The following is an 18,439-nucleotide window of genomic DNA, read 5'->3' as shown; positions in this document are numbered from 1 at the left end:
CAGTACTTTGCAGTATTGAAGAGAAGATGTGGTTGAAAAACACTTTTTCTTAAGGGGATACAAATTTTTTTCATTGACCTGGTTTTTTAAGTTGAAGGAATCTATACACTACTAAAAAAAAAAAAAAATACACTGGATAAGAATAATCTCGTCTTAAAGTGAAAGGCATTAATGTGTAAAAAAAAAATTATATATTCTATATACAAACATATATAAATGAGGTAAGAAATCACTGACAAACTCCAGAAAAAGTTCCTCAGGAAATTGGAAACAATTAAGTAAAATGTAAATCATTAAATGTACATATTGAGGCTGAAATGTGAGGAAGCAGTTAGAAATATTGTGTGTGTGTGTCAGAGTGAAAGGGATAGGGATAAGGCAGTAAACATACACACACACCCACCCACCCATAGAAAGCTGAAAGGAAATGAAGAGGCCGTTCTTATGCAAAAGAAAGAAAAAAGGAGTTGACAAAACAATTGGAAGAAAAAAAGCAAAAGAGGCTATCTTTGGTGATGACTGAAGATGCAGAAAGAACACACTAATAGCATAGTTTCAAAGGCATACCTTAAGGTCCTTAGGTAGCGTTCAAAGGTCTATTTCTGGCTTAGTGGGGACTTTAGACCTGAGCCTTTGAGGCTCCACCCACCCTCCTATCCAGCCCATTCTGGGGCAAACCTTCACCCTTTCATCCCCAGGCTCCCCGCTTGCTGTGGTCATGGTGTACACATTCCCCAGGGACATGGCAGAGAAGACTTCTGCAGTGCAGAGAGTGGGGTTATCCAACCTGGGGCTGTACAACTTTCTAATTTTGAGTTCTAGGATTCCAGAAAGATTTTATAAGCACTGATGATGTCCCATTCTCAAATCATTTAAATTCATCAGGTTTGCAGGGTTAAGTAGAATCCTGTTAAACCATTAAAAAAGGAACAAAAAACAATTGGCAGAATCTTTATTTTAAAGAGAGGTCATTAATAGTTGTTACAAATTAACTGAAACTCAAGTTTGCCATCTGAATCAGATTTATAGGCTTATTTTTGTACAGCATAATTTGTAATCTTTTCCCCTTTCAACACTTTTTAAAAAAAGATTACTCAAATGATCAGCATTTCAGTGGTCATTCTCACCCTCTTAAGAAACACTAGGTAGAACTTCTACCTTTCATCATCAAATCTGTCACAAACTTTGTTTTTTAATAATGCAAAAAGAATACAAAGATGTTTAAATATTGTAGACCGTGTATGGGCAGCTCCCACATTGTGTTGTTTTGCATTTTTCCTATCTGTTCATTAGACAGTCTCTAAAAATATTTTGCATTTCTTTATTTGTCCCCTTCGTCACTGCAATCCACCTCTAAAATACTACAACTATTTTAACAAGCATGTGTCTTCCCCCTCCTGGGAACCTGCCTTCACCATCCACCATCCCCAAGTCAGCTGCTTGTCCTATCAATGCTCACTGAAGGGATGAACTTTCAGCTGGAAGAGACAAAGTTAGGGGTTCAGTTTGTAGAAAAGCACCACCTGGTGGCAAGATGAGTAACTGAAGCTTTATGTTAATCAAAATAGGTCACAGGTAAAATGGGCGGTTTGTTCTTCTGCTTTCCAACGTATTTTCCAGGACTACGTTGCAGTGAAAAAGCTAGCCCTGCCTGTTAGGTGTCCTAAAATGCTATTACCTGTCACCTTAATAATCAACTCTATAAAAGCATCAAAATATTCTCTCGTGTCAAAAGTACTTAATGGAAATGTATCAAAAACCCAAGTATGGGTCAAAGAGGAGTAAAAATAGATTATTTCATGAATTACATTCAATAAATAATACTTTGTAATATAGTGTTCTGGGGTTTTTGCAAAAATATTTAAAGAAACTTTCAAAACAAATCGACACAGCGCAGACAAGTAATGAGTGTACAATTTAAAAAGATACTGAACATCTAAATGAAAATTCCAATGGATTGGTTCTAAATATCATTCAGACACTTTATGACAGTGGATATATTCAAATGGATTCTCAATATCATTACAACTAATAACACTCAGAGGTCATAAATCTCTTTTTTTTTTTCATTTAAAAACTACACTCAGTATGAGGTGGGAAATCAATCCTATTTCAGTATAATTTAATGATTCGTCATAATCTCTAAGGTATTTGGTTTTTCTGTCAGAGAGAACTGTAACAATATTGAATACCATTAGTTTTCTGAATTTATTTTCTTATCTACACAGTTCAAAGTGACCATGGTAGAATATTGCTGTGCTCGAATGCAGGGTGGGGCCTATGATTATTTCTACTGCCATTTCATAGCAAACTACTTTAGGGTCCCTGTCTCTGAGGATGTGTGTGTATTAATAATAAATACCAGAGTTTCTCTCAAGTCAACTATAAAATACATTAAAAATCCACTGGGTAAAAAAAAAAGGTGGAGGGTTGTAAATAAGTACAATGGGATGGTGATATTAGGAGCAGAGATAAATTCTCATACTTAAAAATTACTTGTATTATCTCCTGCATTAGCACCTTTTAGTCCAGTGCTTCCCTACTTTTTTCAAGGCATGCTTAATATTTGTATGGCACAATGGACTAACCCCACCAGGCCACTCCTAGCCAGCAGGATGTACCCAGCAACTATGGTCTCCCCACTTCCCACTGTGGTACCCCAAGGGTATCTTGGCATATTGTTACCCATTCAGGTACTCCAGTGTGCCAAGACCCATCAGTTGGGAAATTGGGGTAACCCACAGCTAGGCGAATTTGACCTCTGTAACGTATAATATTTTGGAATTGGCTTAAGACATTTTAAAATCTGACAGTGATGGGTCATTCTGTGCTGACATGAGATTTATTTTAACTTGGTTTTGGGTTGAGTAAGCACACTTGCTTTGTTTTATTCTTATCTGCTTAGGGAAGTTTGAATTAGTTTTTGTTCATCTTTCTAGAGTTTTAAATAATTAAAAATTCAGTGCAGACAGTGAAAAGAAGATATTTGGAATCAGATACCCTAGGCTTGAATAGCACCTGGATTCTAATCCCAACTCTGCCACTTACTATGTGAACTCAGGCAAGTTTCTTTACGTCTCTGATCCTCAGTTTCCTAATAGGTAAAACTGGGACAATAATACAGAGTTGTGGTGAGAATTAGAGATACTAAACACGCAAGGCCTAGGACAATGCCTAGGATGCATAAGACGCTCCATAAACGACAGCTATCATTATTATTATTTAAAAGTTAAAGCTGAGGTTGTGTTTTAATGTCTACCACATCGTGAACACTTAATAAAAAGTTATCATTATTTCAAGTAAACAGTCTATTATATTTTCTCCCTAGTGCAAAGCTAAGGAACCAATTTCTTACTACCTCAGTATGTAAAGGTCTGTAGTGACTTTACTTGTGTGTAAGAGAGTATGGTTCAAAGCTAATGCACTCAAAATCTGTCTTTCCTTTCAGAAGCCAAAAGACAGCATGTAACACTTATTGACGGAGTACCTTTTAAACATCTTAAGTGGGTCTATCCCCATTACAGCTACCAAGAGCTTACTTATAGTGAGTTGAAACAGTTCTCAGCCCTGTATCCTTTGGGCAAGCAATAGTGGAATTTTAAAAACACCTCTTTAAATGATTTTCTTTTTTTACTCACTTCTCTCAACTATTTTAGAGAACTGTAATTTCAAGATCAGTGCAACTTAATAAAATGTATTGGAATTTTGGCTCTCAGAATACTTTAAGTATGGAGATAACATAGTAGATAAAGTAGTGTTCTGCAGACAAAATAATTACACTGAGTTATTACAAACTCTGGAAAAACAATGACTGGCATGCATACTCTTAAAAAAAACTAAGTCAAGATATGAACATATTGATGACCTCTGGGGCTCTTCTAATGAGTGTTTCCACAGGGGTTGTCTGAGATTTGGCAGCCCATGTTCTGGCTTGTTACTTGTACTTTGAAGAGAGTCCCATCAGCACACATACAGAGCTTGTAGCGTACCCAGTCACCATTAGTGAACTGGTCTCCAGTGGACGAGCTGGGCAGGCGAGTTGTGCTGACCACGACAGTTCCATTTAGGATGATGCTATTTTCCTATTAGGAGAATAATAATACAATTTATTTACCTCCGCAAGTAGGGCTAGAACAAAGGTTAATAAACAAAACTTGATGGAAAATTAACAAGAAAATAGAGCAACAAGAAAGTGCAAAGTCATGACCAAAAAAATAAAACCAATGTCAAGATTCAACTAGTGACCTCTTAGCTTATTTCATCCACAATGTATGTCAACAAACTTGCAACAGAATTTATTTTTCAATTGTTAGTTAAAATGACTCAAAATTCCTAACTATATGATACAACTGATTTCAATAAAGTCTCAGATCATTTTCATTTGTTAACTCCTAAGCATCTCAATATACAAAATTACTGATTAATAAGTTCCTGATGATCATAAGGGAAATGTTTTTCCCCTAGAAAGAATTTGAATTTTCAATGTATTTACCTTACCATAAATGAAAAGACTCAAACCATATAATTTTGAAGACTAGGCACCCAAAGAAAACTGCTTATAGAGGTTCTCTTCTTCAAGCCCATAGCTCCAGGAAATTCTTGTAGGGTACGTCCATAAAACTCTTTCTTTTCAGAGACTGCTAAACCTCTCTCTGGTCCAGTCCACAACTGATCATGGACATGGCACAGGACCAGGCAGTGTCTCTCTTGTTTGGTTGTGCATGGGGCCACCATGAGCTGGGGGCTGACTCCACAACAGAGAGCAACACCAAAACCTCTTTCTCCCTCCCTTCCTCTTTCTTTCTACCTTACATTCATTCGACAAATAATTATTAAGTGCCTACTGTGTTACTGTGTTAGGCACTATTCTAGTTGCTGGGGACATAGCAGTAAACAAACAGGCCAAGTCCATGTTTTCACAGAGTTGACATCTTAATGGGGTTAACCCATTGCAGTTGAGTCAATTCTGACTCGTAGCAACCCTATAGGGCAGAGTAGAACAGCTCCATAGGGTTTCCAAGGAGCATCTGGTGGATTTGAACTGCTGACCTTTTTGGTTAGCAACCGAATTCTTAACTACTGTGCCACCAAGGCTCCCTTAATGGGGTAGCAGGCAGAAAATAAACAAATGAATGAGACGTACAGGACATTAGGTGGGATAAAAGCTATGAGGAAAAATAAAGCAGGGTAAGTAGAGACAGTGTGACCAGATGAGGATTCTGTTTTACATAGGGTAGTCAGGGAAGGCCTTCCAATAATGTGACACTCAAAGAAAAACCCGGATGAAGTGAGGGAGTAAGCCATAGGTAACTGGGAAGAGCACTGGCAGATGAAATAAGACATGCAAAGGCTCCAAGGTAAAGACATGCTTGGAGTTCTAGGAACAGTTGGGAGGCCAGTGCGACAGAAGCAGCGTTAGTGATGGGGAAAATTGGTAGGAGAGGAGTCAGAGAAATAACCAGGGGCTAGAGTGCTATGACCAGGGAAAGGGCTTTCAAATTTGTTTCAAATTAAATGGGAAAACATTTGAAGGGCTTTGAATGGAGAAGTGACATGATCTTTTTAAAAGGATCACCTTGGCAGCTGTGTGGAGAAATGACTATGGGGTGAAACCGTGGAAGCAGGGAGACCAGTTGGGAGGCTGTTCCAACAGTTCAGGCAGGAAATGATGGTGGTTTACACCATGGTGGTGGTGGTAGAGGTGGTTAGAAGCAGCCAGGCTCTACATCATCTACAGGTAGAGCCAGAGGGCTTTGCTGATGAACTGGTGGGTATTACTTAATAAGATGGGAAGACTGAAAGAAATGCAGGTAAGCAGGAGGTGGTGAATATTCAGAGCCTCATTTTAGATTCGTTCTATTAGATATTCAAGGGGAGAAGGTGAGTAGGCAGCTGGAAATTTCAAGGCTTAGTTCAGAGGAGAGGTTAGAGCAGGAGTTACGAATCTGGGAGTCATAAGCTTAAAGAGGGCATTTAAAGCAATGAGAAACAGTTGGTTACAAAGTAATAAAAACAGCTGATTGATTATGTAGTGGTAGTATGGAGAATAAACATAATTCTTGGGAGACTAATTTTCTGGTTTTGTTCCTATGCTGCCATCTTGTGGTTGTTTAATCTTAACTCTCTTCAAATTACACTCTAAAGCAGTCTGTTTTTTAAAAGCAGTTTAATTAACAAAATTCTTCGTAATAATTAGCTTATATACTTTAAAATTTACCACTGATATTAACTGAATTATAAAATTAATTATCTTTTCAATATTGAAAATTCAACTATGGAGAAACGGTTATGTGTGCGTGTGTGCGTTTTAAAGTATTCTAATATTTGCTATATTAACAACAAGGTAGGAAGGGGCAAGAATTATGAGTCCAAAAATTTCAGGTAGAAAAAAAAAAGTTTAGGTAACCTGCTAACGGTCTCTGTGAAAATCACTCATGTCTCTTGCTTTTTTAACTTCCTGGTGCGGAGGACAACAGCCCACTGCGGCCATTCTTTAGTATAACTCTCAGAGGAATGGCTTCTTAACACAATCCATGTAAAGTTTATCCTGCATTGCTGCTAAGTTTCTACAAGAATCACACTTATGATCTTTCTCACTGAGAGATGGGAATACATACTTTAGGGGAAAAGCTGTTTATGAAAATATAGGAATTAATTAATTTTTAAAGCTTATTTTTCTAAAAATTATGAAATTAAGTGTTTAAAAAGGAAAAGAATTATTTATAAGCTTTAAGGTTTAAGTTCACTTTTGTCATTTAATGCTTGGTAGGACTAATCTAATTAGCTTTAGATAATAGCACATAGTGTTGTTGCTTGTTGCTATCAGGCCGATTCCAGCTCATGACGACCCCATGTGTTACACAGTAGACCTCCTCTATGGGGTTTTCTTGGCTATAATCTTAATGGAAACAGATCACCAGGCCTTTTTCTTCTGCATTACCACTGGGTGGGTTTGAACCACCAACCTTTAGGTTAGCAGTCAAGTGCAAACCCTTTGTACCACAGGTGCCCAAAATGTATTTGAATAATTATGCTTTGATCAGAATTGTAAACAGATACAAAGTATTTGGGACTTGTGGCTCCTTTATATGAAATATGATACTCATTAAGGTTCAAATATAATCTCTGAAGCACAAAAAAATGTTCACTTCTTAATAGCCAAAATAAAGGCAAAACCTTTTTCCTTTACAATTAATAACAGAACTATAAATAAAAATACATGTTATCCATTTGCTAATTATTTTTTTTTTCACAACACTGGCTATGAAATCCAAGAAGGGATATGAAAATCTTCAATCAAAAAAAAAAAAATTCAGGGCATAGATACTTAACTTTGATCTTCCAGAATTCTGTTTTAGATGGATTCTTTTTCCTTTTTAAATTATACATGTGATCATTACAGGAAAAAATTAGAAAATACTGGCAAGCAGAAATAAAAATAAAATTAAAATAATCCGTTATCCTGCTATTCATAGCTAACTGGTGTTGACATTTGGCATACTCTTCAATGTTTTTATAAACATACGTGTGTTTTTAAAATAAAAATGGGGTATTTCACAAATTGTTTCGTAACTTTCTTTCACTTAACAACCTATTATGAGCTTCTTTCCATGTCAAAAAATATGCAACTATACCATCATTTTAATAATTGCAAACTATTGAACTATATAAAAAAAATTGCAAACTATTGAACTATATAGATTTGCTTAAAACATAAAAATGTTTTAGATTTGCTTATCTATCCAATAATGCATTATTATATGAATATACATATTAAATTCTCTCAAACTCTTAATACTCACAGCCTTTAATTCCATATTACCACCCATACGAAATTCAATGGTTTTGCCCATAATGAATACTCCCTCATTTCCACGCACGATAGCACGTCCATCAACTTTTATATTTAAATCACTAGTAGCATTGCTGGTAATCTGAAATATTAAAAAAAAAAAAAGTGCCGAAAGGGTTTCTAAATTAATATGAGAATTATTAGCACAGATTAAGAGAAATAAGAGTTTCAACTATGAGATATGAGAGGCAAGTGTTTCTTGTTTATATTTTATAGCTGTGGAAATTGAGACAAAGAGAAATGGCTTGATAATAATCACAGATTAGTGTGATCTGGTGATGACAGACCCAGAACTAACCCTTTCCACTGTTCTGGAATATATCCTTTCACTTCACTATAAGACAGTGAAACTTCCCACCCAGCACGACTCTGGACAATAACTTTCTAACATTAAAATGTTATTCCAAGGAAAGGCAAAGAAAATAAATCATACCCTTTCAGTAGATGCTTTCTGAACATTCAAACTTTTCACTCCACTTGGCAAATGAAACTCATGAGTTTCATAGTCTGTGCTGAATAAAATATTCTGAGTCCTTGGGTCGAAAAACTGCATACCAATGTCACTAGTAATGGAAGTTTTGTTCTTCTCTACGCTGAGCTTCGTTGTCCCTTGCTGAAAAACAACCTTCAGAAAAAGACTTTATTGTGAGTATGTTTTCAAAGAATACTGCAACCAAAATTCATGGAGAACATTATCAAAACATTCTATAACAACAGACCAACTTCAAATACTTTTAACAGCATTCGTCCCCTCTTCACTCTCTAGGGAGAAAAGCAGAAACCAAAACCCACTGCTGTTGAGTCGATTCTGACTCATAATGACCCTATAGGACAGAGTAGAACTGCCCCATAGGGTTACCAAGGAGCACCTAGTGGATTCTAACTGCCAACCTTTTGGTTAGCAGCTGTAGCTCTTAACCACTACGCCACCAGGGTTTCCCTCTAGGGAGAAGAGTTCTTTAAAATGAAGGCTTATAGACTTGTTTGCTTATACTGCTCTGCATGGGTCACATGACACATGGCCCAAGGTCTAAGATGAGCAGCAAGTAAGACTATCTCCTTGAGCTTCTGTTCAATTGAAACCTGTGTCATAGGAGCCACTTGAGCCTGGGCTGCCACTGAGTAGACTGGCCTATTTTCTGCCAGACTCCCAGAAAGCACAGGGTATTCTACCTGGGAAGGTGCTTTATCAATGGCTTCCTAGTATGAAGGTGGAGTCCCTGGATGGTGCAAATGGTTAACGCACTTGGCTGCTAACTGGAAGGATAGAGGTTCAAGTTCACCCAGAATTGCCTCAGAAAAAAAGGCCTGGAGATCAACCTCCAAAAAATCAGTCATTGAAAACCCTATGGAGCAGAGTTCTACTATGACACACATGGGTGGCCATAAGTCGGAGCTGACTCAAGGCGACTAGTTTTAGTAGGAAGGTGAAATGAGTAAACAGTGTGTTCCCACACAAATTATATTTGTCACAGAAAATGCTATCACTGAACAAAATCTAGATGATTAACAATCATATCTAACCTTAACAGGTGACAAGTCCAGCTATACTGTTAAATATATTTATAAATTTTCTGTAAAGGAAAATAACTGACTTCCAAAAATGAACACTTATCTTTCTTATAAAATAAATATGTTGGTTTTGCAAAGAATTCTCCTCTATTATCCCTCTCCCATTCCTACTGTATTTTAATTAACGTGGTAACTTACAGGTTGGTTGTTACCAGTGATGATCAAATTTTCATTTCGCCTTCCTCCTACTGTGCTCTTATAAAGAGGATGTATAACTCCCATGTCAGATACTTGCTTAAATCGAAGCAGACCACTTTCATGAAACTCCATGCTGTCACAGCCATTTGGTCCAATGCGAATCACAACCCAGATAATAAGTGTGATCTAGAAAACAAAACAAGCCCATTGGGAAGCGGGGGCATCACAGTCAGAGGGATTAAAGGCTTCTAACATGTTTCATCATCTCGATGACCTATCAATGGGACATACCAACAAAACCAATCTTATTTCTATCAAAGCATTTATTATATGCAAATAGCTAAAAGTCAAGAAGTGCTAAATGGTCTATAATAAAAAAAAAGGAGCAGTCCCTTATTTCTTCTACCCTCCTCCACATCTTGACAATTGTAGCTTTTTTTGTCTAGAATTTATCTCCATATTTCTAAATAATACATATACTTCGTTATTTCTTCATTCATAAATTTCAAGTTCTATCTACTAATTTCCTATTTTGGCAGATAAAAATTTTAGCGTATTTATACCTCTTCTCTCCCCCAACTCCAACCTCAAGTTTGGTTAAATCCATGCTCAATATTTTCAGTGTTATGGTGACGTAAACATTGTTCGCTGCTAAGCCAAATGGTGTGCTATGATTACAGTTCCTTTCTCGAACTTTTTTGTTTCATAGAGTTTAGTATTCATCTTTTTTTTTTTTTTTAATCTCCTTAGTTTCTTTGAAATTTTGACTAAATCTTTTCAAACTCTCCAACATTTCTGTAAATTGTTTTGTAAGGCCAAACCTCTCAGGTAATATCGTAATTTTGTATTTCTCCCCTAGGAAATCTTTCTGGAACCCCTAACTTCCTGCTCCCATCTGGGCTGGTCACTCTCTGAACCTGCTTTCACGCTGAGAATTTCCTTTTGTCTCTTTCCTGTGCTAGATACCCAGTGTCCTGGATCCTTGTCTTCAACTTTCTTGGTTTAGTGTTTTCTTTGGGCAGAGCCCATACGGAAGTAAGTTCTTTTGAGAGTGTGCCTGATTAAAATTGTCTTTATAATCCTTTATGTCTGGCTTGGTATTCATTTCTAGATTTGAAATTAATTTAATTTTGTTGAACTTTCAGAAAGAGTTCCTTTTCTTTATCTTCTAGTCCCTATATATGTATGTATGTATGCAGTATTGTGTATATAGTATATGTGTGTGTGTATATATATATATATATATATACACACATATACACATTCATATGGAGTCCCTGGGTGGTGCAAATGTTTAATGTTTTTGGCTGCTAACCAAAGGATGGCAGTTCGAGTCCACCCAGAGGTTGGCAGTTCGAGTCCACCCAGAGGTGCCTCAAAAGGAAGACCTAGCAATCTAGTTCCAAAAAATCAGCCAAACCCTACAGAACACAGTTCTACTCAAACACATACAGGGTCACCATGTGTCGAAGCTGACTCAATGGCAACTGGTTACATAAAACCAAAACCAAAACAAACCCATTGCTGGCGAGTCAATTCTGACTCATAGCAACCCTATATGACACAGTAGAACTGCCCCACAGGGTTTCCAAGGAGTGGCTGGTGGATCTGAATTGCTGAACACTTAATACTACCAGGGCTCCACTGGTTATATATACATATATAAATACACACACACACACACACACACACACACATATACATATATACTTTTTCCATGAGTTCATCCTATTCTTTAATTGTTCTTTTATAATAGCATGTTATTTTTATTTCATGGATACTATATCCTCTTACTTTCTGAGGATATTTAGTTCAGTTTAGTGTTTTTTTCCCCGCATTTTCTCCCATTCATTTTCTCTCTTGGAATTCCTACTTTCCCTCCCCTGGTGTGAGTGTTTTGGTTTCTATCATTCTTTAATTCTGACAGTTTTCCTCAAAAATCTATGGATCCCTGGCTTGGTGTTCATATTTAACAGTGAGGCTACAAAAAGTCCATGGAAAGTTCTCTGTGTAAGGTTAGGTTTGTGACTTTGTGGTAAGCAGATTAGATGGCTTTTTCACTGGGACCTGCCAAATGTCAATAGCCTCGGAGAGTTTTTCCCTCTGGTGCTTCAGTTTTCCAGAGAAGGCTCACCTAGCTCTTGCCTGGGGGACATAAACCTGCCTGCCAGGGTCTGGAGCTGGAGGATGGGACAAGGGAGCACCGGAAAGGCCGTCTCACTGCTCAGTACCCAGACTTCCCTGCTTTCCACATGGAAACCCACCTCCACCCTCTGTGCAATATCCTCATGCAGAAACCTCCTGGTTCAGCGTGTCTAGAGAAGAGACCTCTAGTTCTGCATAGGGGTTTGGAGGAACAGTTGCCCAGCTGCTGACTGGAAGGGAAGGAAGGCCTGAGGATCTCACTGTTCCTTAGAGAGTTTTCACACAAGCTCTCTCTTTTCAGTTCAGCCTCACCCCTGCTTTCCAAAGTACTGGTACTTCCAGTTCCCAAGGCTTTTCAGGATTGTGTGAGGCACTTCCACCAACACACCCACAAGCAATTAGAGCTAAACTCTGTCCTCTCTGATAAATTATTTGCCATTCCTCCTACATTTTGTCTCCATATTTTATGGTTCAATTTCAGTTGTCTCCCAGTTTCCTCAATGATAGTTTTGTTTCTTGACCTTGGTGTTTTGGGATGAGCTTTTGAAAGAAGAAAAAGAAAATTACTTTATTCTGCCATCTTAAAACAGGAAGTCTCCAATAAAATAAATGTATAAAATACATTTGAGATATGTGCTCCTAGTAAAGCTATTTACAGTACTACTATAAAATGAATAGTATCAGCTCTTTCTAATTTTAAGGGAGGAATTAGACAAATCTTTTGGGTGCAAATAAAATGCAAAGGATTGGTTTGAGAGTATTGTTATTGTTGTTGTGTGCCATCAAGTCGAATCCAACTCATAGTGACCCCATAGGACAGAGTAGAATGGCCCCATAGGTTTTCTAAGCTGTAATCTTTAGGGGAGCAGATTGCCAGGTCTCTTCTCCCAGGGAGCAGCTGGTGGGTTTGAATTGCTGACCTTCTGGTTAGCAGCTGAGCATGTAAACATTGTGCCACCAGGGATCCTTGTGAGAATATTAGAAGCCAAAATAACATAAATGTCATCATTTTAGAAATTCTGCAGACCATTTTCATGATCAGTCATAGGTATATCAGTAGTTACCCTGAATATAGCCATGCACATGCCAGAGGCTTTCAAATTTAACCCTCTGATAGTCACGACCTTAGATTAAAAAGCCTTACTTTTTGGACACGAAAAGAGAGAGTGGAGGGAGAGAGCAGGCTGTCTCATTAGGGGGAGAGTAATTGGGAGTGTGTAGCAAGGTGTATATGGGTTTTTGTGTGAGAGACTGACTTGATTTGTAACCTTTCACTTAAAGCACAATAAAAATTATTAAAAAAAAAAAAAAAAGCCTTACTTTTTTAAAAAAAGCAACTTTCTTTGGAAAAGGCAACATACCAGGTCCTCAATACCTTAGTGTGAATTAGTCTACCGGATCCTTTCATACTTTAACAGTAGGAACTTAGGACTACAAAATATAACCATTCACTGCCCAATTTTAAAATCTAGCTGAGGAGGCAAGACTAAGTGCAGGAAAAGCTAAATGAAAACAGAAAGCATTGTATCTTTCCAGGAAAGGTGAAAGCGATAAAATCATTCTGACAAATGTCTCTTCTATTGAGTTCACACTACCCTTATTAAAAGTAAGTTTTTTAAATGGAAAAATCCATGAACATTTCTCTCCCAGATGAAGTAACACATGGAAATATTAGTACATTAGATTTTTTACATAAAAAATAATTATCAAAGTTTAATCAAAGGTATAACATATGTGTAGGAAAGCAGAAAGTAAGACAGTAGTGAGAGAAATCATAGAAACAAAGTTCATGATTTTACTGTAAAGCAGATGAAAAACCGCCCATGGTAATTTAAAAAAGGATGTTCTATATCATCTACTCACAATTAAATTGATGACGGCCAGGATAAAGAGGAGGATAATCACACAGATGGCTAAATTGCCCTTTCTTCCTCTTAGTCCTGTTTTATGGAGACGGTCTTCATCGATTGGAATATATCCAGCTTTAAAGTTACTATTGTGCTCTTTATTAACATTCCGTCTCTCAACAGCCTTCTCCCGCATAGACTTCTTTATAGGCCCATTGGAACTTTGCTAAAAACAAAACACAGCACAGTGAAACAGCCACCCCCTCGCCTTTTGATGCATTTATTTATTAAGTGCTAATTCATAACAAAAGAAAACTGAATTGGTTAGTGATAATATTTTCCACTAATAAACTGGAAGTCATGGAAACTACCTGTCATACTGACTTGCAGGATCCAAGTAAGGACATTACTGTCCTTAGAGGGCGTAGGACAGAAGAACCGTCAGTGTGACTATTTGATCACATATCTTCCTGCTCTGCTTCCAGTAGTCCTATTGTCAGCAAAGTGTACAGCTCATTTCTTGTCACAGTTGACATGCACATTCTACAATAAGTAATCTTTTTATTAATTATTTACTCATTTGTTTACTTATATATTTTTTTCATTTACATGAAAAGGATTTGGAAGGCTGACATACTTTGTTGTTTATCACTCCTATTGACTAAAACTAACACCATCTCAGACTACCGTCAAGTTGATTCCGACTCACAGTGACGCCATAGGGTTTCCAAGGCTGTAGATCTCTACAGAAGCAGACTGCCACATCTTTCTCTCATGGAGCCACTGGTGGTTTCAAACTGCTGACCTTTTGGTTAGCAGTTGATCACCTTAACCACTGTGCCACCAGAGCTCTTATTATACATATATAGATAGATAGACTAGCAGTTCTTAAAGTATAGGCTGGGGAGCCCTGGGGGACCCTCTGAACCTTTCAGGGGTTTGGAAGGTCAAAAATATCTCCAAAATAATACCAAGACATTTGTTTTTACTCTCATTCTCTCATCAATGTGCCGTGGAGTTTTCCAGAGGCTACATGACTACATGTGATGATGTCATCACTCTAATGGCTAATGGAACATGTGCTTGTCTAAAAATTTCTCAATTTTAATTGCTAACCCTCAAGGAGCTTACTTACAGCCCAGTAGGGTAGATAAGTCACTAACAATTGCAGTACAATATGGTAGGTTCTATAGTACAGCTATGGATACAATACTGAAAGAGTACCAAAGAGGAACATGGCTTCATTTAGCAGGCAAGGGGCATCAGTGAAGGCTTCTGAGAAAGGCTGAGGGTTGAGTTGAATCTTGGAGGATAGATAGGAAGTAGACAGGCAAAAAAGCTGAACGATATTCTAGGCAGAGCACAAGTTATCTTCTAGGGGAACTTATTCTAGTAGCTTTATGTGAGCGGTGAGGAGGATAGATATAAGAATGGGGGAAAAAAATGTGAGATGTGATTAAGGGCCAGTAAATGACTGGGCACAACTATCATCTCAAGAGCAATGGACATTATCCTGAAGGCAATGATGAACTACTGAAGATTTCAAAGAGGTTAGTGATACAATCAGATTTGCATTGCAGCAAAATTACCAAAAAGAAATGAACTGGAGTAGAACAGCTTAGAGACCAAGATATCGACAGCAGGGCCTGACTGAACTATGGTGTTGGAGATGAAGAGAATATGGGGGACAGGCCTGTTACATGGACCTGACAGGACCTAGTGATTAGATGTAAAGATGATACAGAGGGGTCTAAGATGACTCTAGACAGGATTGGCTCCATAATTTGCAGGATCCTGAGCGAAAAGAAAATATGGGGCCCCTTGTTCAAATATCAAGACTGGGACCACATAGCACCGTTCTCATCTGAGCATGGGGCAGGTGGACTAGACAGGTCACATGCATGTTAAGCTTGCTCTGCTCCCAAGTTTCAGGCTAGGTTAACCAAGTGAATGGATGGTTGTAACTGTTTTAACAGGGTGGTGGAAATGGTTAAGCACTTGGCTGCTAACCGAAAGGTTCAAACTCACCCAACGGCTCCACACTACAGGATAAAAACATCAAGGAACATTAATATGTATGAAGTAGATGGAAAAAGAACCTGTCTAAAACTGAAGCTGATAAATCAGAGGGAAGTCAGGAAAGCCAAGAACAAGTATTATCTCAACAACTCCAAGGAGCATTGCCTTCTTCATTTTCACTTGCTCCTTTACAATTTACCTTAATGTTATGAATCTGCAGCTTGCCTATTATCTTTAGCTGGTTTTTCTGCCTTTATTTGGCAGTTTGATTTTAAGCTTCTTGAGGGCAGATTTCATGTCTTCTACTTTTTATGCCCCTTAGAATGACTTCTCCAGTGACATTGATTTAATAGTCTTTATAATTATCTAAGAAAACCTTTCCAAAGGTCAAACAATTTTGGCAACTTGAATCAGATATTTATTTTTTCAGCAATGTTGAAGAATTAGACTTTTTCTAGAGAAACTATCATAGTTTTTTTTTAAACAAGTAAGTGACCGCAAACCATTTTTATTGTAATAAAAATAGCAACTTTATGTACATTCATATTTACAGACACATACATGCACATGTACAGCTTGCTTGAAACCCTGGTGGTGTACTGGTTAAGAGCTTGGCTGCTAACCAAAAGGTCGGCAGTTCAAATCCACCAGCCGCTCCTTGGAAACCCTATGGGGGCAGTTCTACTCTGTCCTTATAGGGTCACTATGAGTCGGAATCCACTTGACCACTGCAAAAGGTTTTTTGAAAGCTTGATTTGGAGGGAAAAGCCTTTTAAACTATAGGCAGTCCCCGGGTTATCAACAAGATCCATTCCTAAGTCTATCTTTAAGTCGAATTCATAGGTAAATTGGAACAGGTACATATGTTTCTCATTTAGTGTCAATTAGTCAAATGTTTGTCTTAGTACATAGCATATATTTTACATTTCTATGGAATCCTGGTGGCATAGTGGTTAAATAGCTTGGATGCTAACCAAAAGATTGGCAGTTCGAATCCACCAGCTGCTCCTTGGAAACCCTCTGGGGGAGTTCTACTCTGTTCTGTAAGGTCACTATGAGTCAGAATCAACTCGAAGGGAACTTAAAAAAAAAATTTACTGCATATAAACCCTTAAGAAACACTTCCAAGCCAGTAATGTTTTCACAAGCGTCAAAGTAGTATATGTGATTGTTATAGCGAACCATTATATTTAACTGAAATTTTTAATAGGTATTAAGGCAGTCGTTCTTAAGTCTGAGTTGTCCTGTAAGTCGGATGTCAGTAACCTGAGGGATGCCTGTATTCTAAATTAGAAGTTTACAATGCAAATCAGGAGATACTTGATTAAAGCATTTTTAAAAAATGATTTTAAACCACAGAACAGGAGACAGTTTTATACTAGTGACTAAATCTCCAAAACCAAACAGGGAGGGGGAACATGGGATGACTGGGCATCAGGAACGACAGAGACAAGAAAAGGCAACAGCTGGTCATTTCTTGGCTGGTGTCAGGGGAGCCTCCTGGCTCAGGGGGCTGAGGTTATTTTTACAGGCATCTGCGCTGGCCGCCCAGCCCTGCATGTCCCCGACACGTCCTGGAGCAGGCTCCGGGTTGGCACAGCCACCACCCAGCCTCTGAGAACGGCGACCCCTCCTCACCCTCGTCAAGGGGGCAGCTAGGCCAGGCGGAGGACCGGGGCATGCTCCCCCTCACCCGCCCCGGCCCCCGGCCGGCCCCCTGCCCAGGATCCGCGGGCTTTGACAGCATCTCGGGCTGCTGACAGCTAACGGTACCTCCCGGCCCGCCGGCTCAGAGCAGCTTGGCCTCGGCCTGCCCTCTTGGCCTGGCCGGTCGGCCGGCCGTACCGCGCCAGTAGGGGCAGGACCCGGGTCTCCCCGGTTCCTCTAATCCCGAGTACAGCGAGGCTCACAGACCTGCTCGGCCGCCGCAGCCACCGCCGCTGCCGCCATCTTCCCGCGCCCGCAGCGCCGCGCCCTCCCCGCGGGGCAGTGCCCGCGCGCCTGCGCCTGCGCCCCGGTGGTGTGGCGGGGTGGGGGTGGGGTGGGGGACACGGGGGGGAGGGGAACACCGGCCGCTCACGCCCCCCTGCCCTCGGGAAGGAGGTTCGGAGCCAGTGAGGAGTGCGGGCTCAGGCTCCGTCACGGCTTCTGGGCCCAGGACCGTGGCCTCGGGGTGCGTCTTGCCGAAGGGGCCTGATGAGGATTCCACGCGAGCTCAGGCCGCCTCGGAATTCTCCCGAAAGGGAGCCCTCAAAATACAGAGGACATCTCTCCCTTTCTCTTCCAGCCCCCATCACTGAGGGCTGATGCCGTCCGGAGCAGTAGCGCCCTCCTTGCCTCACGGGCCAGGGTCTCCCAGGCTAGGGTGAGAAGGGGCGTTATGGAGAATACCTGTGGTCAAGGACGGGGGTGGTGATAACGTGGACAGAAGTTAACAAATTGCAAATTAGGCAGCTAAGATCTTGAAAGAGTCCTCAAGAAGGAGATTGAATCCCTCTTAACTTTGAAGGGACTATGAAGTCTTTTTCTGTTTTCCGTGGTATTGGGGGCGAGATTACCATTTGGTGTTGGAAGTAGTGTTGACAATGTATATCCTTGGGAACCTAATTTATCAGGTATATACTGCACACCAGGAAGCCACTCAGCTGTACTAGTCGCTCGAATACAGCTTAGTTGCTGCTTGTTGTCAATACAATAGACTAATCTTCTTTTTTTTTTTTAGAAAAAAAAAAATGCAGTGAAGGCAGTAGCAACCAAGGTGCTAGTGTTCCTCATCGAGCTGAAATCACTCCTAGTAAACACCTATGGGCCCTAAACCAAACCCAGTGCCGTGGAGTCGATTCCGACTCATAGCGACCCTACAGAA

General features: G+C 39.4%; 1 protein-coding gene across 1 annotated transcript; it reads right to left on the bottom strand.

Annotated features, from left to right (window-relative positions):
- Positions 1-935: 935 nt before the first annotated feature.
- On the bottom strand, positions 936-17,528 carry SGCB (sarcoglycan beta). The gene is made up of 6 exons (XM_064285819.1): positions 17,488-17,528; positions 13,571-13,780; positions 9,563-9,748; positions 8,286-8,477; positions 7,803-7,934; positions 936-4,082 (listed from the first exon to the last, which is right to left on the bottom strand). The coding sequence occupies exons 1-6, from the start codon at positions 17,521-17,523 to the stop codon at positions 3,879-3,881; spliced, it is 960 nt and encodes a 319-aa protein (XP_064141889.1). The 5' UTR covers positions 17,524-17,528; the 3' UTR covers positions 936-3,878.
- Positions 17,529-18,439: the final 911 nt, after the last annotated feature.

The sequence above is a fragment of the Loxodonta africana genome, chromosome 5 (genome assembly GCF_030014295.1).
Source record: "Loxodonta africana isolate mLoxAfr1 chromosome 5, mLoxAfr1.hap2, whole genome shotgun sequence".
Taxonomy (NCBI): Eukaryota; Metazoa; Chordata; class Mammalia; order Proboscidea; family Elephantidae; genus Loxodonta; species Loxodonta africana.
Note: the sequence above shows the minus strand (reverse complement) of the source record. Positions and strands in the feature narration are given on the sequence as shown.

Coding starts and splice junctions, on each gene's coding strand:
- SGCB (XM_064285819.1), bottom strand. CDS start 17,523: ATGGCGGCAGCGGCGGTGGCTGCGGCGGCCGAGCAG. Junction 8,478..9,562: donor TCACTGGTAACAACCAACCT/GTAAGTTACCAC, acceptor CTTTTTCTGAAG/GTTGTTTTTCAGCAAGGGAC. Junction 4,083..7,802: donor GTAATATGGAATTAAAGGCT/GTGAGTATTAAG, acceptor TTCTCCTAATAG/GAAAATAGCATCATCCTAAA.